The sequence below is a fragment of the Labrus mixtus genome, chromosome 7, assembly GCF_963584025.1.
Source record: "Labrus mixtus chromosome 7, fLabMix1.1, whole genome shotgun sequence".
NCBI classification, from domain to species: Eukaryota; Metazoa; Chordata; class Actinopteri; order Labriformes; family Labridae; genus Labrus; species Labrus mixtus.
In genome coordinates, this window is record NC_083618.1 from 11,627,203 (window position 1) to 11,644,901 (window position 17,699).

General features: G+C 39.0%; 1 protein-coding gene across 1 annotated transcript; it reads right to left on the reverse strand.

The window, feature by feature from the left end:
• Positions 1-6,991: 6,991 nt before the first annotated feature.
• Positions 6,992-16,972, reverse strand: LOC132977987 (green-sensitive opsin-like). The gene is made up of 6 exons (XM_061042946.1): positions 16,890-16,972; positions 8,731-9,258; positions 8,320-8,488; positions 8,045-8,210; positions 7,697-7,936; positions 6,992-7,587 (listed from the first exon to the last, which is right to left on the reverse strand). Exons 2-6 carry the CDS (start codon positions 9,113-9,115, stop codon positions 7,489-7,491), a joined length of 1,059 nt encoding a protein of 352 aa, XP_060898929.1. The 5' UTR covers positions 9,116-9,258; positions 16,890-16,972; the 3' UTR covers positions 6,992-7,488.
• Positions 16,973-17,699: the final 727 nt, after the last annotated feature.

Consider the following 17,699-nt stretch of genomic DNA (forward strand, 5'->3'; position numbering starts at 1 on the left):
AGGATTGCCACCTTGTTGTAATAAAAATAAGTGAGAGTAGGTGGACAGGAACAGGCAGACACAAAACCAACACAGGAGAGACCGTCCTGTACTCCAGAAGAGATGACAACCAACATCATGAAGGGGTAGCCATCGTCTTTAGAAAAGGAATGGAGAAGTGTCTGATGGAATGGAAACCTGTAAACAGCAGACTCATGAAAGTCAGATTGTGGGGGAAACACATTAACATCACAATCATCCAATGCTATGCACCAACAAATGACAGTGATGAAATAACCAAGGACATATTCTATGACCAGCTTCAAGCTGAATTAGAAGAAACTCCACAACATGATATAAAGATAATAATGGGTGATTTAAATGCAAAAGTAGGCAGCAGGGCCATGACAGGGCCATGGGGAGGGAGGGCTGCGGCATCATGAATGAAAACGGAGAGAGACTGTTAGAGTTATGTACCACTTACGACCTTGTCATCGGAGGTACCCTATTCCCACATTGCGACATCCACAAACTCACCTGGTGTTCCCCCAATGGAAGAGACAGGAACCAGATAGACCATCTAATGATCAATGGCACCTGGAAACGATCACTCTTGGACGTCAGAGTCAGGAGAGGAGCTGATGTCGGCAGTGACCATCACTTAGTCACAGCAGTGCTGAAGTTAAAATTAAGGAGAGCCGGGCAGACGACAATAGGACAGCAACATTTTGATGTGGAGAAATTACATGACCCCAAAGTGAAGGCTGCTTTTATACTACAGCTGAAAAACAGATTCCAAGCTCTGGCAGACACGAATGACAACACACAAAAAGGACCTGATGATGCCAACATGAAATGGGAACAGATCAAAACCGCTTACTCCAATAGCAGTGAAGTCTGCCTTGGATTAAAGCAAAGGAACAGAAAAGAGTGGATTACAGCAGACACCTGGAAAGTCATAGCAGATAGGAGAGCCCTTAAGAAGAAATTAATGGAAGCCAAGTCAGAAAGGATTAAAGATAAATACAAGCAACAATATAGGGAAACCGACAGAACAGTTAAGAGGATGGCAAGAGAAAACAAGAGAAATTATATAAACAGTCTTGCAGACCAGGCAGAAGAAGCAGCAAACAAGAGAGAGCAAGGTAAGGTCTATAAAATTACCAAAATGGTCTGCGGTAGGTACCATAGAGCTATAGATACGCTGATCACTGACAAACAAGGGCGAACTCTTACATCAGAGGCAGAAGTAGAGGCAAGGTGGGCAGAACACTTCAACGAGGTCCTAAACAGACCCCCACCAACAGCAGAAGCAGAGATACAGGAACCTGAGACTGCCCTTGATGTTAACACCAGAAGAAAAATAAATTGTTTCAGCCATCAAATCACTCAAAAATGGAAAAGCCCCTGGGCAAGACAACCTGAATGCAGAACCTTTCAAAGTACATCCAGAACTTTCAGCAAAACTGCTCAAACCACTCTTCACATCCATATGGGAGGGGAAGACGATACCAAACGATTGGTCTAAGGGTGTAATCGTAAAGATCCCCAAGAAAGGTTCCCTAAAAAACTGTGACAACTGGCGTGGAATTACCCTTTTGTCAATTCCAAGCAAAATACTTGCAAAAATCATCATACAAAGAATTTCAGATGCAATAGACAAGCAGCTCAGAAGAGAGCAAGCAGGATTTCGGAAAGGAAGAGGGTGTGCCGACCAGATTTTTACTCTGCGCAACATCATAGAGCAGTGCACAGAATGGCAAAGACAGCTATATATCAACTTTGTAGACTTCGAGAAAGCATTTGACAGCATCCACAGGGACAGTTTATGGCGCATTCTACGTTTGTATGGGATTCCACAAGAAATCATCCTCATCATAAAGGGTTTTTACACCAACTTCACATGCCAAGTAGGAAACAGCAACCACACTTTTGAAGTCAAGACTGGAGTGAGGCAAGGATGCGTGATGTCAGCATTACTCTTCAATACTGTCATAGACTGGGTGATGCGAAGAACAACCGAAGATCAACCTAGAGGCATCAGATGGACACTATTTACAACACTTGAAGACCTAGACTTTGCAGACGACTTGGCACTGGTTTCCCATACCCACCAACATATGCAAGAAAAAACATCCCGTGTCAACGGATTTGCACAACAAATAGGACTGAACATAAGCCTGAAGAAAACAGAAGTGATGACCTTAAACACACAAAATCCCCCACCTATACAAATAAATGGAGTAAATATACCCACAACAGAAGAGTTTTCATATCTAGGAAGCACTGTTAGATATGATGGAGGAACAGGCAATGACATCAAAAGCCGACTCAACAAGGCAAGAAACACATTCAGAATGATGTACAATGTGTGGAAGTCCATGAAGTACAGCATCAACACCAAACTCAAGTTGTACCAGAGCTGGGTTCTCTCCACCTTACTATACAGCTCTGAATGCTGGAGGATGACAGAGAAAGACCTTTCCAAGCTCTCGGCATTCCACACAAGAAACCTCAGAAAAATCCTACGTATCTTCTGGCCTAACACCATCTCCAACCAGCAATTACTTGCTCGGACCAACCAAGAAAGTATAGAGACCATCATAAAAAGAAGGCGGTGGAGATGGATTGGACACATCATGTGAAAAGAACAGGATTACATTACTAGAACAGCCCTACACTGGACACCTGAAGGCAAACGAAAGAGAGGACGACCCAAAGAAACCTGGCGTCGAACAGTGGAGAAAGAACTGAAAGACATGAAGCAGACCTGGAGTTCTATCCAAAAGCTCGCCCAAAACAGACAGGAGTGGAGATCCTTTGTTGCTGCCCTACATGCCAGTAGGCATAAAGGGCAGTAAGTAAGTAAGTAATTCATCATCTATTCACCTATATCTATTTAATTTTAGTAGGAATGATAGAGATAAAGTAATAACAATTGATTAAGAATTGAGGGTATAGGGGAGAAGAAACCAGATAAACTACTGTTTATCACCTATAGAAGCATTATTAGGTTATTAGTACTAATACTATATTATCCACATTGTTGTCTTTATCATTATTGTCATTGTTGTTATCACCATCAATCCTATTGCTTGTATTTACTCCTTATATTGTCATTATGATTATTGTTAACTTAATAAGCAGAAACCTTTTCTTTTTGTTCAAATTAAATATGTTTTTTTTTCAGGGAACCTTTATTGACAGCACAGCTGAAGAGAGGTAGAAGATGAGGAGGAGAGTGTTTGGGAGGACAAGCAGAAAAGGGCCAAGTGTTAGAGTGGAACATGGGGCGTTGCATTTTTGGACTGTATGTTTTGCTCACTCTCACCACATACCTCATCTTTAATTAGTTTATCTCTACTTTGCATGGACAAGAGAGAACAAGTAGAACAGTGCTGGATGATCAACACTCACTAACCTTAATGATATACAATATACATATCCTTTATCTCAACAGGTCAAAAAATAATCCAGATTAAAACCTGTCAAGACTCAACACTCGTTTGTATCTCTTTCATGTAAAACAGTCTTTTTTCTGGGTCGCTGGGGGCCTCGTGGTTAGTTCCCATGCTCCATGAGCAGAGGCTGTGGTCCTCGAGGTGGAATCCGACCTGTGGCTCCTTTCCCACAGGTTACCCCCCCCCCCTTTCTCTCCCCTAATAAAGGCATAGAAAGCCACAATTAATCTTTAAAAGAAAACAAGTATTTTTCTTGTTTTATCATTTTATTTACTTTACAACAATAGATGATAGTGTCATCAGCATAAAAGTGATACATGGCATTTGACAAATTTTCACGTTATTGATATAAATGGAAAATAAAATAGGTCCTATTATCGAACCTTGGGGCACCCCTTTTGAGATTTCTAAAAAGGAAGAGGTGCCATTTGCACGCATTGCGTTCTGTTTGAGAGATAGTTGCCAAACCAGGAGGTCGCTTGCTTTGATAGACCAACTTGATGGAGGATTTTGATCAATAATCCGTGATCAACTGTATCAAAGGCCTTTGATATATCGATAAAGAGAGCTACACAAAATTGCTTACGATCAATTCTTTCAATAATGTCAGTTAAAACCTTAAGAGCAGCTTTAACAGTGCTATGTTTTTTTCTAAAACCTGACTGATACTTAGATAATACATTATTGGCATCTAAAAAATCCTTCAGTTGTTCACTAATGATTTTTTCAAATACTTTTGCCAAAATGCAAAGTTTAGAAATTGGTCTGTAATTGTTTACTTGTTTAGGGAAAGGAGATCTCACCGTACTCTGGCTGGACCTCGCCAATGCGTACGGCTCCATACCTCACAAACTTGTTGAGCTCGCCCTTCAACGACATCATGTTCCCAGTGAGAGCTTGAGGACTGGCTGAGTCAAGTTGACAAATCAGGTCTGCCAGAGAGGTTCAAGGCCTGGATTTACCAGCATTCCATCTTGCCCCGGATCCTGTGGCCTCTGCTGGTGTACAGAGTACCCATAACAACAGTCGAGGCCATGGAGAGAAACATCAGCAGCTACCTGCGTAGATGGCTTGGTCTACCGCGCAGTCTGAGCAGCTCCGCCCTGTATGGCACCAGTAACATCCTGCAGCTCCCATTCAGCGGCCTTGCCGAAGAGTTCATGGTGTCCAGAACACAAGTCTTGCAGTACAGGGAATCCAGGGATCCAAAGGTGGCATCGGCTGGCATACAGTTGCGAAAAGGCAGGAAATGGACGGCAGACAAAGCTCTGGAGTTGGCTGAGTCACGGCTGAGGCAGAAGGCACTGGTGGGGTCCATAGCCACAGGGCGTGCAGGAATTTGCTACTTCCCAGCAACCAGGGTGGACAAGGCCAAGGGCAAAGAACGACAACATCTCATTCAGGAGGAAATGCGGGCAGGCGTGGAGGAAGACCGAGCAAGCAGGATGGTGGGAATGGGGCAACAAGGAGCATGGACTAAATGGGAGAATGTTCTGCAACGAAAGATCACCTGTGACCGCGACACACACTCACTTCCTGGTTGAGCTAGCTAGCTAGCTAGAGATCTGTGATTGACCCGCAACAAGCCAGAGTCACCATGCCACCGAAAAAACAACTGGCGATGGAGGAAGTCAATGACATTAAGAAGTCGCTGGACTTTCTCTCGGGGGAGATTACCACTATCAGGCTGCAGCAGAAATCCATCCTGGACCTGGTGGCCGAGGTTAAGGCGCTGAGGCTGGAGAACGAGGAGAAGGACAAGAAGATCGTGTTCCTGGAGAGCAGAGTGGCCGACCTGGAGCAATACACCAGAATGAACGATATTATTATATCAGGGCTAAAAATAAAACCCTGGTCGTATGCACGGGCAGTGACCGCTGACCGCGACAGCTAACCAGAGGCAGTCTCCGAGTCCGCGGAGCAACAAGTGGCAGCATTCCTACAGTCAAAGGTCGACTTTGACTGTAACACCATCGAGGCTTGTCATCCTCTGCCCCGCAAAAACAACACCGACAAACCGGCCGTAATAATGAGGTTTGTGAACCGTAAACACAAAATTGCACTACTAAAACAAGGCAGGCAGCTGAAGGGGACAGACGTCTACATCAATGAACACTTCCCAAAACGAAACGCAGATATTGCCAGGCAAGCACGATTCATCAAGAAACAAAATAAAATACAATCCACGTGGACCAACAACTGCAAAATCTTCATTTTCACGGAACACCGGAGGAGGCCAAAGTGATGGTGATCAGAGACATTGGGGAGCTGGACAAGTTTCAATGAGGCCGAACTGGAAACACAAGTGAGTAAAAAACCTACACAATCATGACATACTCGAAGATGTAAGATGCTCGGTAGTGCAGCTCTGTACGGAGCCGCTCTCAGCCTAGCCCGGATGCCGGCTCGCCTGCCTCGCTTCTGCCTCCTCTCGCATCGCCTCTGGTGTTTCCTCTCTGCACGTCCGGTAGAGCGAGTTATCTCCGCGGGGACTGAGCCGAATCCTTCCAGAGTATTATTAGTTGAGCCGTGTCTGATATTTATAAGTTCAGTTCAGGTATAAGTCCTATGTTTCCCAGCGCATCCGCAAGATGTATCTTTCACCACGTGCTGTGCTAAATTGTAATGAATAGTTATTCCTGATTATCTGGAAACCACTTATGGACTACCTCTCCGTTTATAGTTTTAATTTGCTGTCCAAAGGATTTTCATACCAGACCTGGAAACCCTTGGGACTGAGTATGAGCATCGGTCACTTCCAGTTGGGCTGAGGCTAAATAAAAAGGTAAATTATTGCTGGCAAATTGATGAATTATTAAACCAGTATGATAAGGAAGTAGGATTTTTTTTTATATATCATATATGTTTTTCTTTAGTTTTGTCTTGATTTTTATTTTTATTTTTTTGCTAATTGTATATCAATCCATTTAGTTATGTTGTGCTTTATGTCATTGTTACATTAAGTGAAATTTCAATATTGGTAAAAGGCAAGAAATTCAGTTCGTTTTTTGAGTCAATACCTACAACCATCATGTGAGTGCATTTAGACTTGTATCTATTTTGAGATTACCAAGCTTCTGCACTTAACAAATCATGTCTAAAAGCAAGTAAAGCATGTCTGTTTATTGTTTTGTTACAACAAGCCTAAATCCAGACTTGCAACACTCTGAAGTTCTTATCCCTGCTCTTAGCCTTGTTAATTGGATTCACCTGGTCCACCCTCATCACACTTCTATTTGTCCTAACAACATCATTGCCTGGTTACCCACATAAGATTACCCAGAGATGCCTCCTGTGGGCTGACCTTCCACAGATAGTATGCAAAGTCACATATATTCCATGAACGGACTTAAATTGGTAACACTTGGTAGGCCAGTATGATTTAGATTTTTTACTTAAAAGAAAAGGAAAGCCCCTATGTGAGTTGAATTAACCTAGTAAGGTAAGCTAATTAAATTCTCAAGATAGCATTTCTTAAGATTGCAAATTTAAAGGATTGTCAGAAGGTCATAATATTCAGTTGTTTAAAATGAAGCCAATATGACAACAGATTTTCATGCATGCATTTATTTATCTATACTAATAATATATACAATGTTTACAATTCATTATGACCAACACAGCAAGTGAGAAAAGTAGAGTTGTACATAGTTACTTATTTTGAAATCAGTACAAAATATGCCCCTTGCAATGTCGTAAAAAAGGAAACATTGTGGCTGTTAAACCATATGTTGTTTAAGGATGTTTGTACTTAAATGTTTCCAAATAGCTGAATAATTTTAGGGGAAACTGTGTCTCTGATAGCATGTGGAGTCAAAGTGAGCATCCACATACATCGAGACAATTATTTGCATTGATTTGAATTTGGGTCAACCAATCATTTCCAACATCCTTTAAAAAGATGAGATGACTTCCATCCTGGAGCTGTTCATCACTATTAAAGTAGTTCAGATGTCCCTGAACTTTACTCAGTCCATGTTGAGGGTTATTCCAGATCAAAAAGATAGTAGAAAGTAAAATGTCCAGGTATGAGAAAATGTCTCTGTATTTAAGAGACAGAAGACACTTCTGTCTTGCTTGCGGAAACTGAGCTCTCATCCTCCACCATGCCGCCCATTCCAATAGTGCTCAGGATGCAGTTACGGAACTGAGAAGGATAGATAAGGAGGTTATAATCAGATATGCAGGATTACAAATCATGTTAACATGACAAGCATGGAAAGAACAGTATATATGATTATTTTATATGAACTAACCTGTTTGTTAAATAGCACATAGATGACAGGGTTGTACAATGCTGAGCTCTTTGCAAAGAAGGCAGGAATAGCTGCTGTCATAGCGGTGAAGGAAGCTCCCTTGTTCATGAAGATCCAGCCGCTGAAAGTTGCATATGGTGTCCAGGCTACCAGGAAGCCAAAAACCATCAAGATGCACATACGTGTGACTTCCCTCTCAGCCTTCTGGGTAGATTCTGACTCCTGCTGCTGAGCTGCAGCCTAAAGGGTTTCATACCAAAAACTCCATGAGGATTTGTGGCACAAACAGTTTTACATACATTGTGATGAAATTCCTTTCTAGTTCTACATTTCACAAACTTTACTTACAGCTTTGACAGTCAGCACAAGGCTTCCATATGTAAAGGAAATGATGAACACAGGAACAAAGAAGTGAACTATAAACATGTAGATGACATATGATTCATTGTTGAAGCCTGGAGCAAGAGTGTAGTAGTCAGGTCCACAGGAGCACTGCATGCCCTCAGGAAGGTACCTTTGTTGAGGGAAGAAAATTACACTCTCATTTCCTTAAGCCTTCATTTTTTTGTTTAGGCTGGTGTTTAAGTATTCAGATTTCCAGTGATATATATTGTATCACTTACCTTGACCAGCCAAACAATGGGGGTCCAGCACATGAGAAAGCCATGATCCAAGTAAAAAGAACTCCAGCCCCTGCATGAGCACCACTGAACTTGAAGCTTCCCATGGGTTTGCAGACAACAATGTATCTTTCGATAGCCAGGACTACCAGTGACCATAGAGCAACTTCACCTGCAGAGAGAATGAGGGATCTTAGACAACAGCTTTCCAAAATGAAGTTGTTTGTTGTTAAAGAATTAAGATGAATTATCAATATATGTCCAGATTATCGCCCTCATTGTAAGGTATTCCATATTGTCTGTCATGAAATTGTACCAGCTCTGTGGAAAAGGGTTAAAATACTGAGGAAACTTTAAGGGAATTTTGTAAAGCAGAAAGAAATTAAGCATGACAGATTGAAGTTAATTCCATACCTCCAAGTGTGGCCATGAATCCCTCAATAGCACAGAAAGTTGCCCCAAGAATGAAGTAGCCGTTCATAGCAGATGTGATGGTGATGGTAAATCCGAAGGCGCACATGATGAGTCCGGCCACAGCCAGGTTGACCAGAATGTAGTTGAGAGGTTGCTGGAGCTTCTTGTTTTGGAATGTTACCAGCAATGTCAGAGCGTTGATGGGAGTCCCAGTGCAGATCAGGAAGAACATGTAGAAAGCCAGGAGCTTGTAGATCATTGGATCCACCATATAATACTGTGGATATTCAAAAGGATTTCTAACAATCCCAGTCCTGTTGGACATGGGGATGTAGAAGTTCTTTCCCTCTGTGCCATTGGGCTCAATTCCTCCATCCCACACCATCTTCACTATGCTGTTGTTCTGTTGAGCTTCTCCGTCCAAAGAACCCAATCGTGTTGGTAGACACAAGACTTAGATTTGTGTAGTGGGGTTTTTATACCCAACCACCAACCTTTTGGTCAAGTTGTCAAAATTGGATTACAGGACTGTGAGGGAGCACAAAAGTTAACTGAGGTGAGCAATTATCTCACCGGATAGAGAAGCCTCGCCCTAAAGTAATTTGCTCCACTTACCATGCCTAAAGGATTAAAGATTAGGTAATGGGAATTACGGATTCAATAATTGAATGAATGGAAGTAAATTCATAACATTATTTAGGAGTTAATTTACAGCCCAGAAACCATGGGCATTAATATGCAGTTAGCCAAGCTTATGCACCTTCATGCAACACGCCTCAACAGCTGTGGATAACCTTCTTCTAGGAAGGCTTTCAACAACATTTTTGAGAATCAAAGAGCATTTGTCAGATCAGGCAATTGCCTTCGTAAACTCTAAGAGGTTTTTAGTTGTGGTTAGAACCAGGGATCTGTGTAGGCCATTTGAGTTTTTTCACACCAAACTCATTAAAACATGCCAATTAAATCCCTTTGCAAATATGGCATCCTTTGACAATGGCATGTGTTAATGAACTCTTTACAGCCCATACTTCAATTTTACATCTATGTGATTTCATAGCTATATACTTGATTTTATGCAGCTATTAAGATTTGATGTGGTTGACGCACAAATGTAATTATAAATAGAGGTGTCCACAAACTTTATCATGAATTGTATGCACTGTGGTGTTTGTTTTAAATATGGACTCATTTACAAATGTAAAGGATAAAGCAGATTTTCTCTGTCAAAAGGCTATACATTTTGGTTTACTTGAGAATGTCATGAGAAGAGGCTCTTCTCTGTCACTAATCAAGTTAACATTTTAATGTGATCTAAAGCTCATGTTTTTGTTCATGTTCTATTATTTGATGCTTCAGTACACTGTGTTGAAAGATCATCTTGATTTGCAAAACTACACTAACACTTTACCATTTACACCAACTCTCTCCATATGGAGGAACTGAAGTTATTATCCTGATGGGATTAAACTAAGAGTCTCACCTTCCTTGACCTTGTTGTGCAGTAGCAATAGCTTAACCTCACATAGGTTAAATGATCATGTCTGACAAAGAGTTATCCAATTTTACAATCTTCATTAATCAAAAGTAGCACTGTCTCTAGTTAGGGAATATTCAATAAGGCCTTTTTTGTATCACAGAAAATCTCTCATTCAGTCAGATTCAGTGACATTAATGGAAGTAGTTCTTCAGATGCGATACAATTCTTGGCCATCTATAAACTCATCAGCAGTTATCTGCAGCAGGTAATTCAACTTGGTTTAGAAAATATTGGTGATATTCATATGAATGAGAGATTGGTGTAGATACACAACATGAATCTTAATAACATAAATGTTACATACATTTTTTCCAGGGGTACACAAATAAGTCGTTTTTTATTCTAATTATATAAATTGAATTAACCCAATGATGCCCTCACTGGAAGCCATCAACGACAACGACAACAACAACAACAACAACAGTAGGTAATTCTCTTCAATCTTAATCTTTGGTATCTCATCTGGGGCCTGTACTACGAAGCAAGATTAACATACCCAGGGTATCTTTGAGTTATCTGGCTACATTAACGCTAACATAAGAGACCGTGATTAACAGTCATACTAAGCTGGTTATCAACCTGATAAGTTACCCTCGAGTTTCCAAGAGCTCGTTCACATAAAAGGGGCAGAGTAAGCTTCATATAACCTATCACAAGCATAACAGCGTCTTTTGTCAGCGGATCTTCATATCTAACAAACTATGAAACAAACGGTATTAATAATAGAAAGACATTTAAAACAAACAGTCTCCCAGAGACTTAAGTTACACAGCTGCAGCAACAAATGCAGGCAGAACAACTGGCAGATAAAAGAAACATCGGCGAGTATTAATGTGCAAACTACGGCTCATTATATTTTTTTCCCATCATTAGTTCGCCTTAAAACTGAAAAAAACAACTCCTGCATTTTCTCTTAACTGGATGTGTGTCTCTGACTCTTTCATGTGGCGAGTATAACAGTTTGAGAAGTTATATTTCAGCTGTAGCTCTGACGATAACAAACAGAGCGGCATGGAGACACTAAACATTATATATAATTCAAAGCCATAAGAAGCTATTTGTAATTTAACAACATAAAAACACAGCTCCACTTTTTTTAGTCTCTGTTGAAGGATTAAAGATGATATCAGTTAAAAAATAATCATTAACTTTACGGACTATAATGTTATTATACAGGACACATGAAGTCTCTCTCCCTCCTCCCCCCCCCCTCTCAATCAGCTCCAGGAGCTCCACAATCAAAAGATCTGATTGTTCAGTGTGCGGAGATTTCCACAGGTCGATCTCTTATCTCCAACATGACCTGCTCTGGAGCAGGTTCGGTGTGCAGCATAAGTTACCGTGGCGATATACCCAGGTAACAATTGATTGACCGCCATAGAACTGAAAACTCAGGGTTAACCCTGAAGTTACATCGCTAAGCCCAAATCCTGCTTCGTAGAACAGGCTCCTGGCATCCTCTTTAACTGCCGTATCAAGGAGCAATTTAAGCGGAGTTATCCAAGGTTAATGTCATTAACAAATTTCGACTTACCTCACCCAACCTGACAGTAATATCACTGATTTGAGGCTTTCACAGAATGGGAATTAATCTAAGCTCGGGATTATTCCCAAACAACCTAACTGTCATTAAGATGTCAGTATAGAGGAACAGAACTTGTACATCAGGAGTTTGCCATGTATTTGTTAGAAACCACACGTAAATCACAGCAGCCTTGTTTTCTCTGATCACCACTGGAGACTTCATCTATGATTTTCCTTCCTTTTTCAGCTAACTCAACTGTGGTTGGATGAGCTGTTTAGGATTTATCATCACCTAAACTGCCTGTGCCGTCCAGGGATTCACGACCACAAAGAAAGGTAAAGTGCTAAATTCAGTGAAGTTGAACCAAGTATATAAATACTTTTACATCCTGCTGAGAAGTTGGTAAAGATATATTTTGGTTGCATCCATAAAGAAAGTTTTTTCCACAGAGTGTGTATGATTTGTAGAAGTTATTTAATTTTTTAGTGGCTTGTGATTTGTTAGCCAAGAAATAAAATCAGCCAGTAAGTGTACCAGTAGTTACCTTATATATAAGAAGAAATCTACTGCTATCAGTTACAGTCAGAGCACTATTCAAATGGTACTGTCATATAGAACGTTAACATTATCGTAAAATGAAGACAACAAGGATTAAGAGAACCATAATATCTTAGAGAAATTGATAATTGGTTTAGTCATGTAATATTAAACCATAAACAACTTGTGAATACTTCAAACTATTTAATGCCAACACACACACATATATTATTTGCTAATTAACCTTAATATATGGTTTTACTTATTTAAAGTTATATAAACAAATTCAAACGACAATAACTAGTATTGTTTTAATCACCACTAATAACATCTAAAATTCCCTTTTTGTTCCCTTTTTAAGATTTTGGAAGATTGAAAGAGAATATCTGAGAATTTTTACACTTAATCAGAACAATCTGAATTGCTAAGCCTTTTTAACATTATAACTTTATAATGCCTCGTTTTACCAGTTGTAACATGGACACTAGCAGAACACAAGACTGGAGACGAATCAGTCAGGAAGGATAAGGAGAGAGAAAATGTTTGTGGCCACCACATGCAAAACCATTTTCTTTTTGGGGGTTTACTTGTTCTTGCCTCTCCTGTACATATATTACTTGAAGACTAGTTCCTGCTCAACTAATTATCATATCTGAACATCTTTACACCCACACAGGTGTCAGTAGACCTTTTCTCAGAAATATGTGGTTGAGTTAAAGTTTGTTTGACTGACAGCTCCACTAACCTGTTAAATTTGGAGAAACCTTCCGGGAAGAAGGACTTGGTTACCTTTTGTTATTGTTGCTTAGAATATATAACTTGACAACATCACTTAAGCTCAAGCTATTTACAACCCTCTCCTGGTTTAATCAGCTTGAATGATGAACCTGTGTGGGTGTACAGAGGCTTTAAAGCCTTCTGCTGCAGCAAATCAACAAAAAAAACACATGTAAGTTAGTTTTGATGGTCACTTTCTTTCCAGCTGTCTGCAGTCCAAACTGGATTTCCACAGGTGAGACCTTCAAGAATCAGGGAGCTATTGTCTCATCCTTGACAGTGGAAATACCTGTCTCTGTGGAAAAGAGCTCATCACTGTGTAATGCTTTTATCTCTGTGCAGTTGAGCAACAGGTGGTATGCTGCCAGCACTGCTAAATGAGCTGAATATCCTTTTTATTTGCTAATCATCAGCTACTGACTGGCTAATGGGGCAGATTTTAAAATGATATTAAAGTTTGATTTAAATGTTTTCAATTTAAATACATACAAATATTGTATGTATGTTTTATGGAACATAAATTATTATAAAATATGTGAGTATTTACATATTTAAATATACATTTGACTTTTTAAAATATATTTTGTGAGGTGTCGATGGGAATTTTAGTTTACATTTTGTTAAATGCCATTATTATCTTTCTCACTTTATAGCAATACTCATGACATTTAATTTCCATACATGTACACTGCCAAATACTGACTGTGATAAGAGAAGTTGGAAACATAGTCTCCACTGTGTCTTAACAATAAAGGTGTTATTTCTTCAGCTCTGGCTATTCTTCTTTCAATATGATTCTGTGTTATTTGTAGGTAATAGTCTGTGATATGTGTGAATACATTCAAACACTTTTAGAAAAACGTATGTGTGGACATTGGTAACCTAGAAATTTTGAATGTCAATACTTTATCTTAATATGTTGTTTTTTAATTGTAATTTTCTACCCAAAGAATTACAAACCTATTTTCTTCCATATGCAGCAGGGGCATGCGTGACCCTTTTTAATTGACTGAAGTTACTAGATTTGTGGGTCTTCAGTTGAATCTTACAGGCAGACCCTCTTTGCCGGGATTGGACACAGACAGCCATGCCCTGAAAACTGATGCTAAGTATCTATGAAGCCAAAGGATTAAACCCGGGACCGTGTTTTTTTTTTTACAATTCAAACTACAATGTCAGTCATCTGTATTACTGTATTCACTTCAGTCTATGAAAGTCTTGATCTCGTATGATGATCAGGACTAGGCCTCTGACTTTGTGATGATCTTCAGTATAACCTACGACAAGTTTTCCCTACAACAGTCCTAGCTTATAGTTGTAAAGTTATTGGCAATAACAGAACAACATCTCTCATCATATAAACATTCAAATGAATCTTGTGTGAGACAATTATTTTCCAACTTGACTGAAACTGTTGCAAACCAACACATAAATATGTTCCTGCACTCACTCACTGTATTTCTCTATGTTATAGCAGAGCAGCTCCTTCATTTATCATGTAACCAGTGAACTCAGAGTCTGCTGACCGTTGCTTTTGTGCATGTATTGTTCAGCAGGAGAAGTAACGCAATGTTCATGAACAATATTTAAAACGCCTGTATAGTACAGTTCATTAAAAAGTGCTGTTTATTCATTCAATATCAGCGCTCAATGGATGTCTCTTCTATGATCCTGTATGAGTCTGGTTTTGCCCAAGATTCAAGATTTTTATTTGTCACATGCTCAAACAGATGTGCAGTGAAATGTAAAGACTGTTCCGCAAGGCGATGCAATAAACACTCAAAAATGACTAATACATATACAGTAAATGTGGAAATATAAGATAAGATTTAAAAAATACATATATAAATATACAAAATGTAGAAAAAGAAAAGCTTTCTGCCTCGTCAAAGGAATTTATTTCCTGCCACTGTAACTTTGCTTAATGTTGCTAAGTGCTGTGCTCGTGATGGATTAATGGTCGGTCTTTGTGATATAGCAATGAGTACGTTTTTTTTTACCTGCTCTTATGTAATATTAAATAACAATGAGTACGTTTTTTTTTACCAGCTCTTATGTAATATTAAATAACAATGAGTAAGGTTTTTTTTTACCAGCTCTTATGTAATATTAAATGACAATGAGTAAGGATTTTTTACCAGCTCTTATGTAATATTAAATAACAATGAGTACGTTTTTTTTTTACCAGCTCTTATGTAATATTAAATAACAATGAGTAAGGTTTTTTTTACCTGCTTTTTGTAAAGTCTCTTCAGATAACATTTGTTATGAATTGGCACTATACAAATACAGATTGATTGATGTACTTGCTCAAACCTTAAGTTTGTGAAAAGTAAAGTGTATTACTTTACCAAACATTATTAAAAAAGCTGAACTCTATTCCACATCAGGAGTCCCTAAAATGATGGAATTAAAATATAAAGAGTGTTTTAACTCTAATGCTTAAATTCCATTTTGATACCCCCTCAGACTTTGATACCCCAGAATAAGAATATTCCAAATCATATAAATGTCAATAAATTAAAAGATTATGCTAGTTTATTTTCTTCTTTATTGAAGGTTACTTAAATAAAGGGCCACTTGTTGTGTACAGAAATTGTGCAACAGCTTAATTTCCGTCTCTGCACCATTGAAGAACAAATGTGGCACAAGGCGATCAAAAAATTAACTCTATATTTTACTGAAATCTCAGATATGAAAATTTGTCTTAATTCAACAAGTGCAAAGAAAGGTAGTCACACAATTACAGTTATTGGTTGGGTAATTCATAATCTCTTTCTTGAGAATAGCCCTGGGGGAAGTTAAATTGAGTGAAATTATCTCTTTTGTTTGATTTGTTCATTGGTTACATGTAACCACTCAGGAATTAATGTGCATGCAACAGCAGCTTAAATATATAATGGCATTCAAGGAAACAGGAAATTAATGAATTCCCAGAGTCAATGGCTATGTTTCCCCCTAGTGTTGAAATGTAACCTCTGCCCTTGATCACAGAAAGCACATGTTGCTCCAGCTAGAGTCAAGCAGGAACCTCAAGTACATTGGTTGACGTTCAGTACCTTGGCTAAATGACTCAACTCTTTCTTTCTGTTTATCGATCCCAAAAGAGACTGAAAGAACACACACACCAAAGTAACTATAATGTTAAAAAAATTAAGTTATCTATCATATTTACATTAGTACACGTTTCTACATTAACTCAATGTAAACTATTTACATTTACATTTATTTAGCAATACAAAAGTTTGCTATTCCTTTAAAACACAGAAATATTTAAATCCAAAAGATTCATTTCTCCAATCAAATGCACTTTGTGGCAACGATGAACAATTACGTTTTTTTTAAGGAAATATAGCTTTGCTGTGTGACACAAAAATTATATTTTATTGAGAGTTACATCTTAACCAAAAGCTGCAGTGGGTCGGGGTAATGGGCAATAAAATGAACTATTGCAACAAATTTCAGTTCACACACATAACTTTATCATAACTCGAATAAATAAAAGTTAACAAAGGCAATTGTGCAGTAAATATGAAGTAAGGTGATAAGCAGGTACAGTATAATGTGCCTAAAATTCATTTAAAAAGCCTCAAAATAGAGCTAGATAATCAAGAAAACCTACCTGCTTTACCACCTAAAACAAAAGAATAATGAAGTAAATTAAGTCTTAGTAAGTAAATAGTCGAGATCGAATCAATTAACTAATTCCTTACGCTACTGTCCGACTATAGCACCGCATCATAAAGCAAAAAATATTGAGATGAATTTAGGCTCACTCCTTACCCCCAACTGTGTGGTGGACCATTTGAATTCATAGAGCTGAGTTATTTCCACGTGTACTCGAGGACGCGGATCTTTCTCTTCTCTCCCACTGAAACTGGACATTTCTGGAAAAAAAACAAAAAAACATCCAGAATAAAAGCCATGTTTATTTCTGAAACGTAAAATGAATGACGATTCATGTTGTGCGCAGTGAGTGAAAGAGAGCGTGTTTCAAGTGGAGCGGAGTAGAAAACTAGCGGGCTGTAAACAAACTGTCTGAGGGGTTCATATTGACATAATAGTGGGGGCTACGTTCAAAACGTTAAGGTTTAAGGACGCCCCCCTCCCCAGGATGTGGCGCCCCAAGTCGCATTTACTTTAATCCCTGTGAGACCCAGCTGCCTGTGCGCAAGAGAAAATACAAGTTCGATGAAACTGTGAGGTTGCAAATGTAAACAGTCTCTACGGCAGAGAGAAATAACTAGACTATATGAACAACAGCCTTGCTTTTGCTTTTACCTGTCTTCTTCCTGGTTTCATAGCTGTGTCGGTTGTGGATTTCCGGGTAAGGCTGCCCCCCCCCCCCTAAAAAACCTAATCAAAGTGGTCTCTGTCGAAAAGAAACTTAAATCCCAGCAACATATAGTCTGACATGTTTCTTGGCCAGCGCAGTGGGAAGCTTCTAAGAAAGGTGTGGTCAAGTGGGATTAATGTATCCTCTAAGCACTTTACAGAGTGTATTAATCAAAACATTAGAACATCAAATAAATTAAACCTACTCTGTCATTCTTAGTAATAATAACTATTTATATCAAATAGTTTATTAAACTA

Coding starts and splice junctions, on each gene's coding strand:
- LOC132977987 (XM_061042946.1), bottom strand. CDS start 9,115: ATGGTGTGGGATGGAGGAATTGAGCCCAATGGCACAGAGGGAAAGAAC. Junction 8,489..8,730: donor ATTCATGGCCACACTTGGAG/GTATGGAATTAA, acceptor TTCTCTCTGCAG/GTGAAGTTGCTCTATGGTCA. Junction 7,588..7,696: donor ATGTGCTATTTAACAAACAG/GTTAGTTCATAT, acceptor TATCCTTCTCAG/TTCCGTAACTGCATCCTGAG.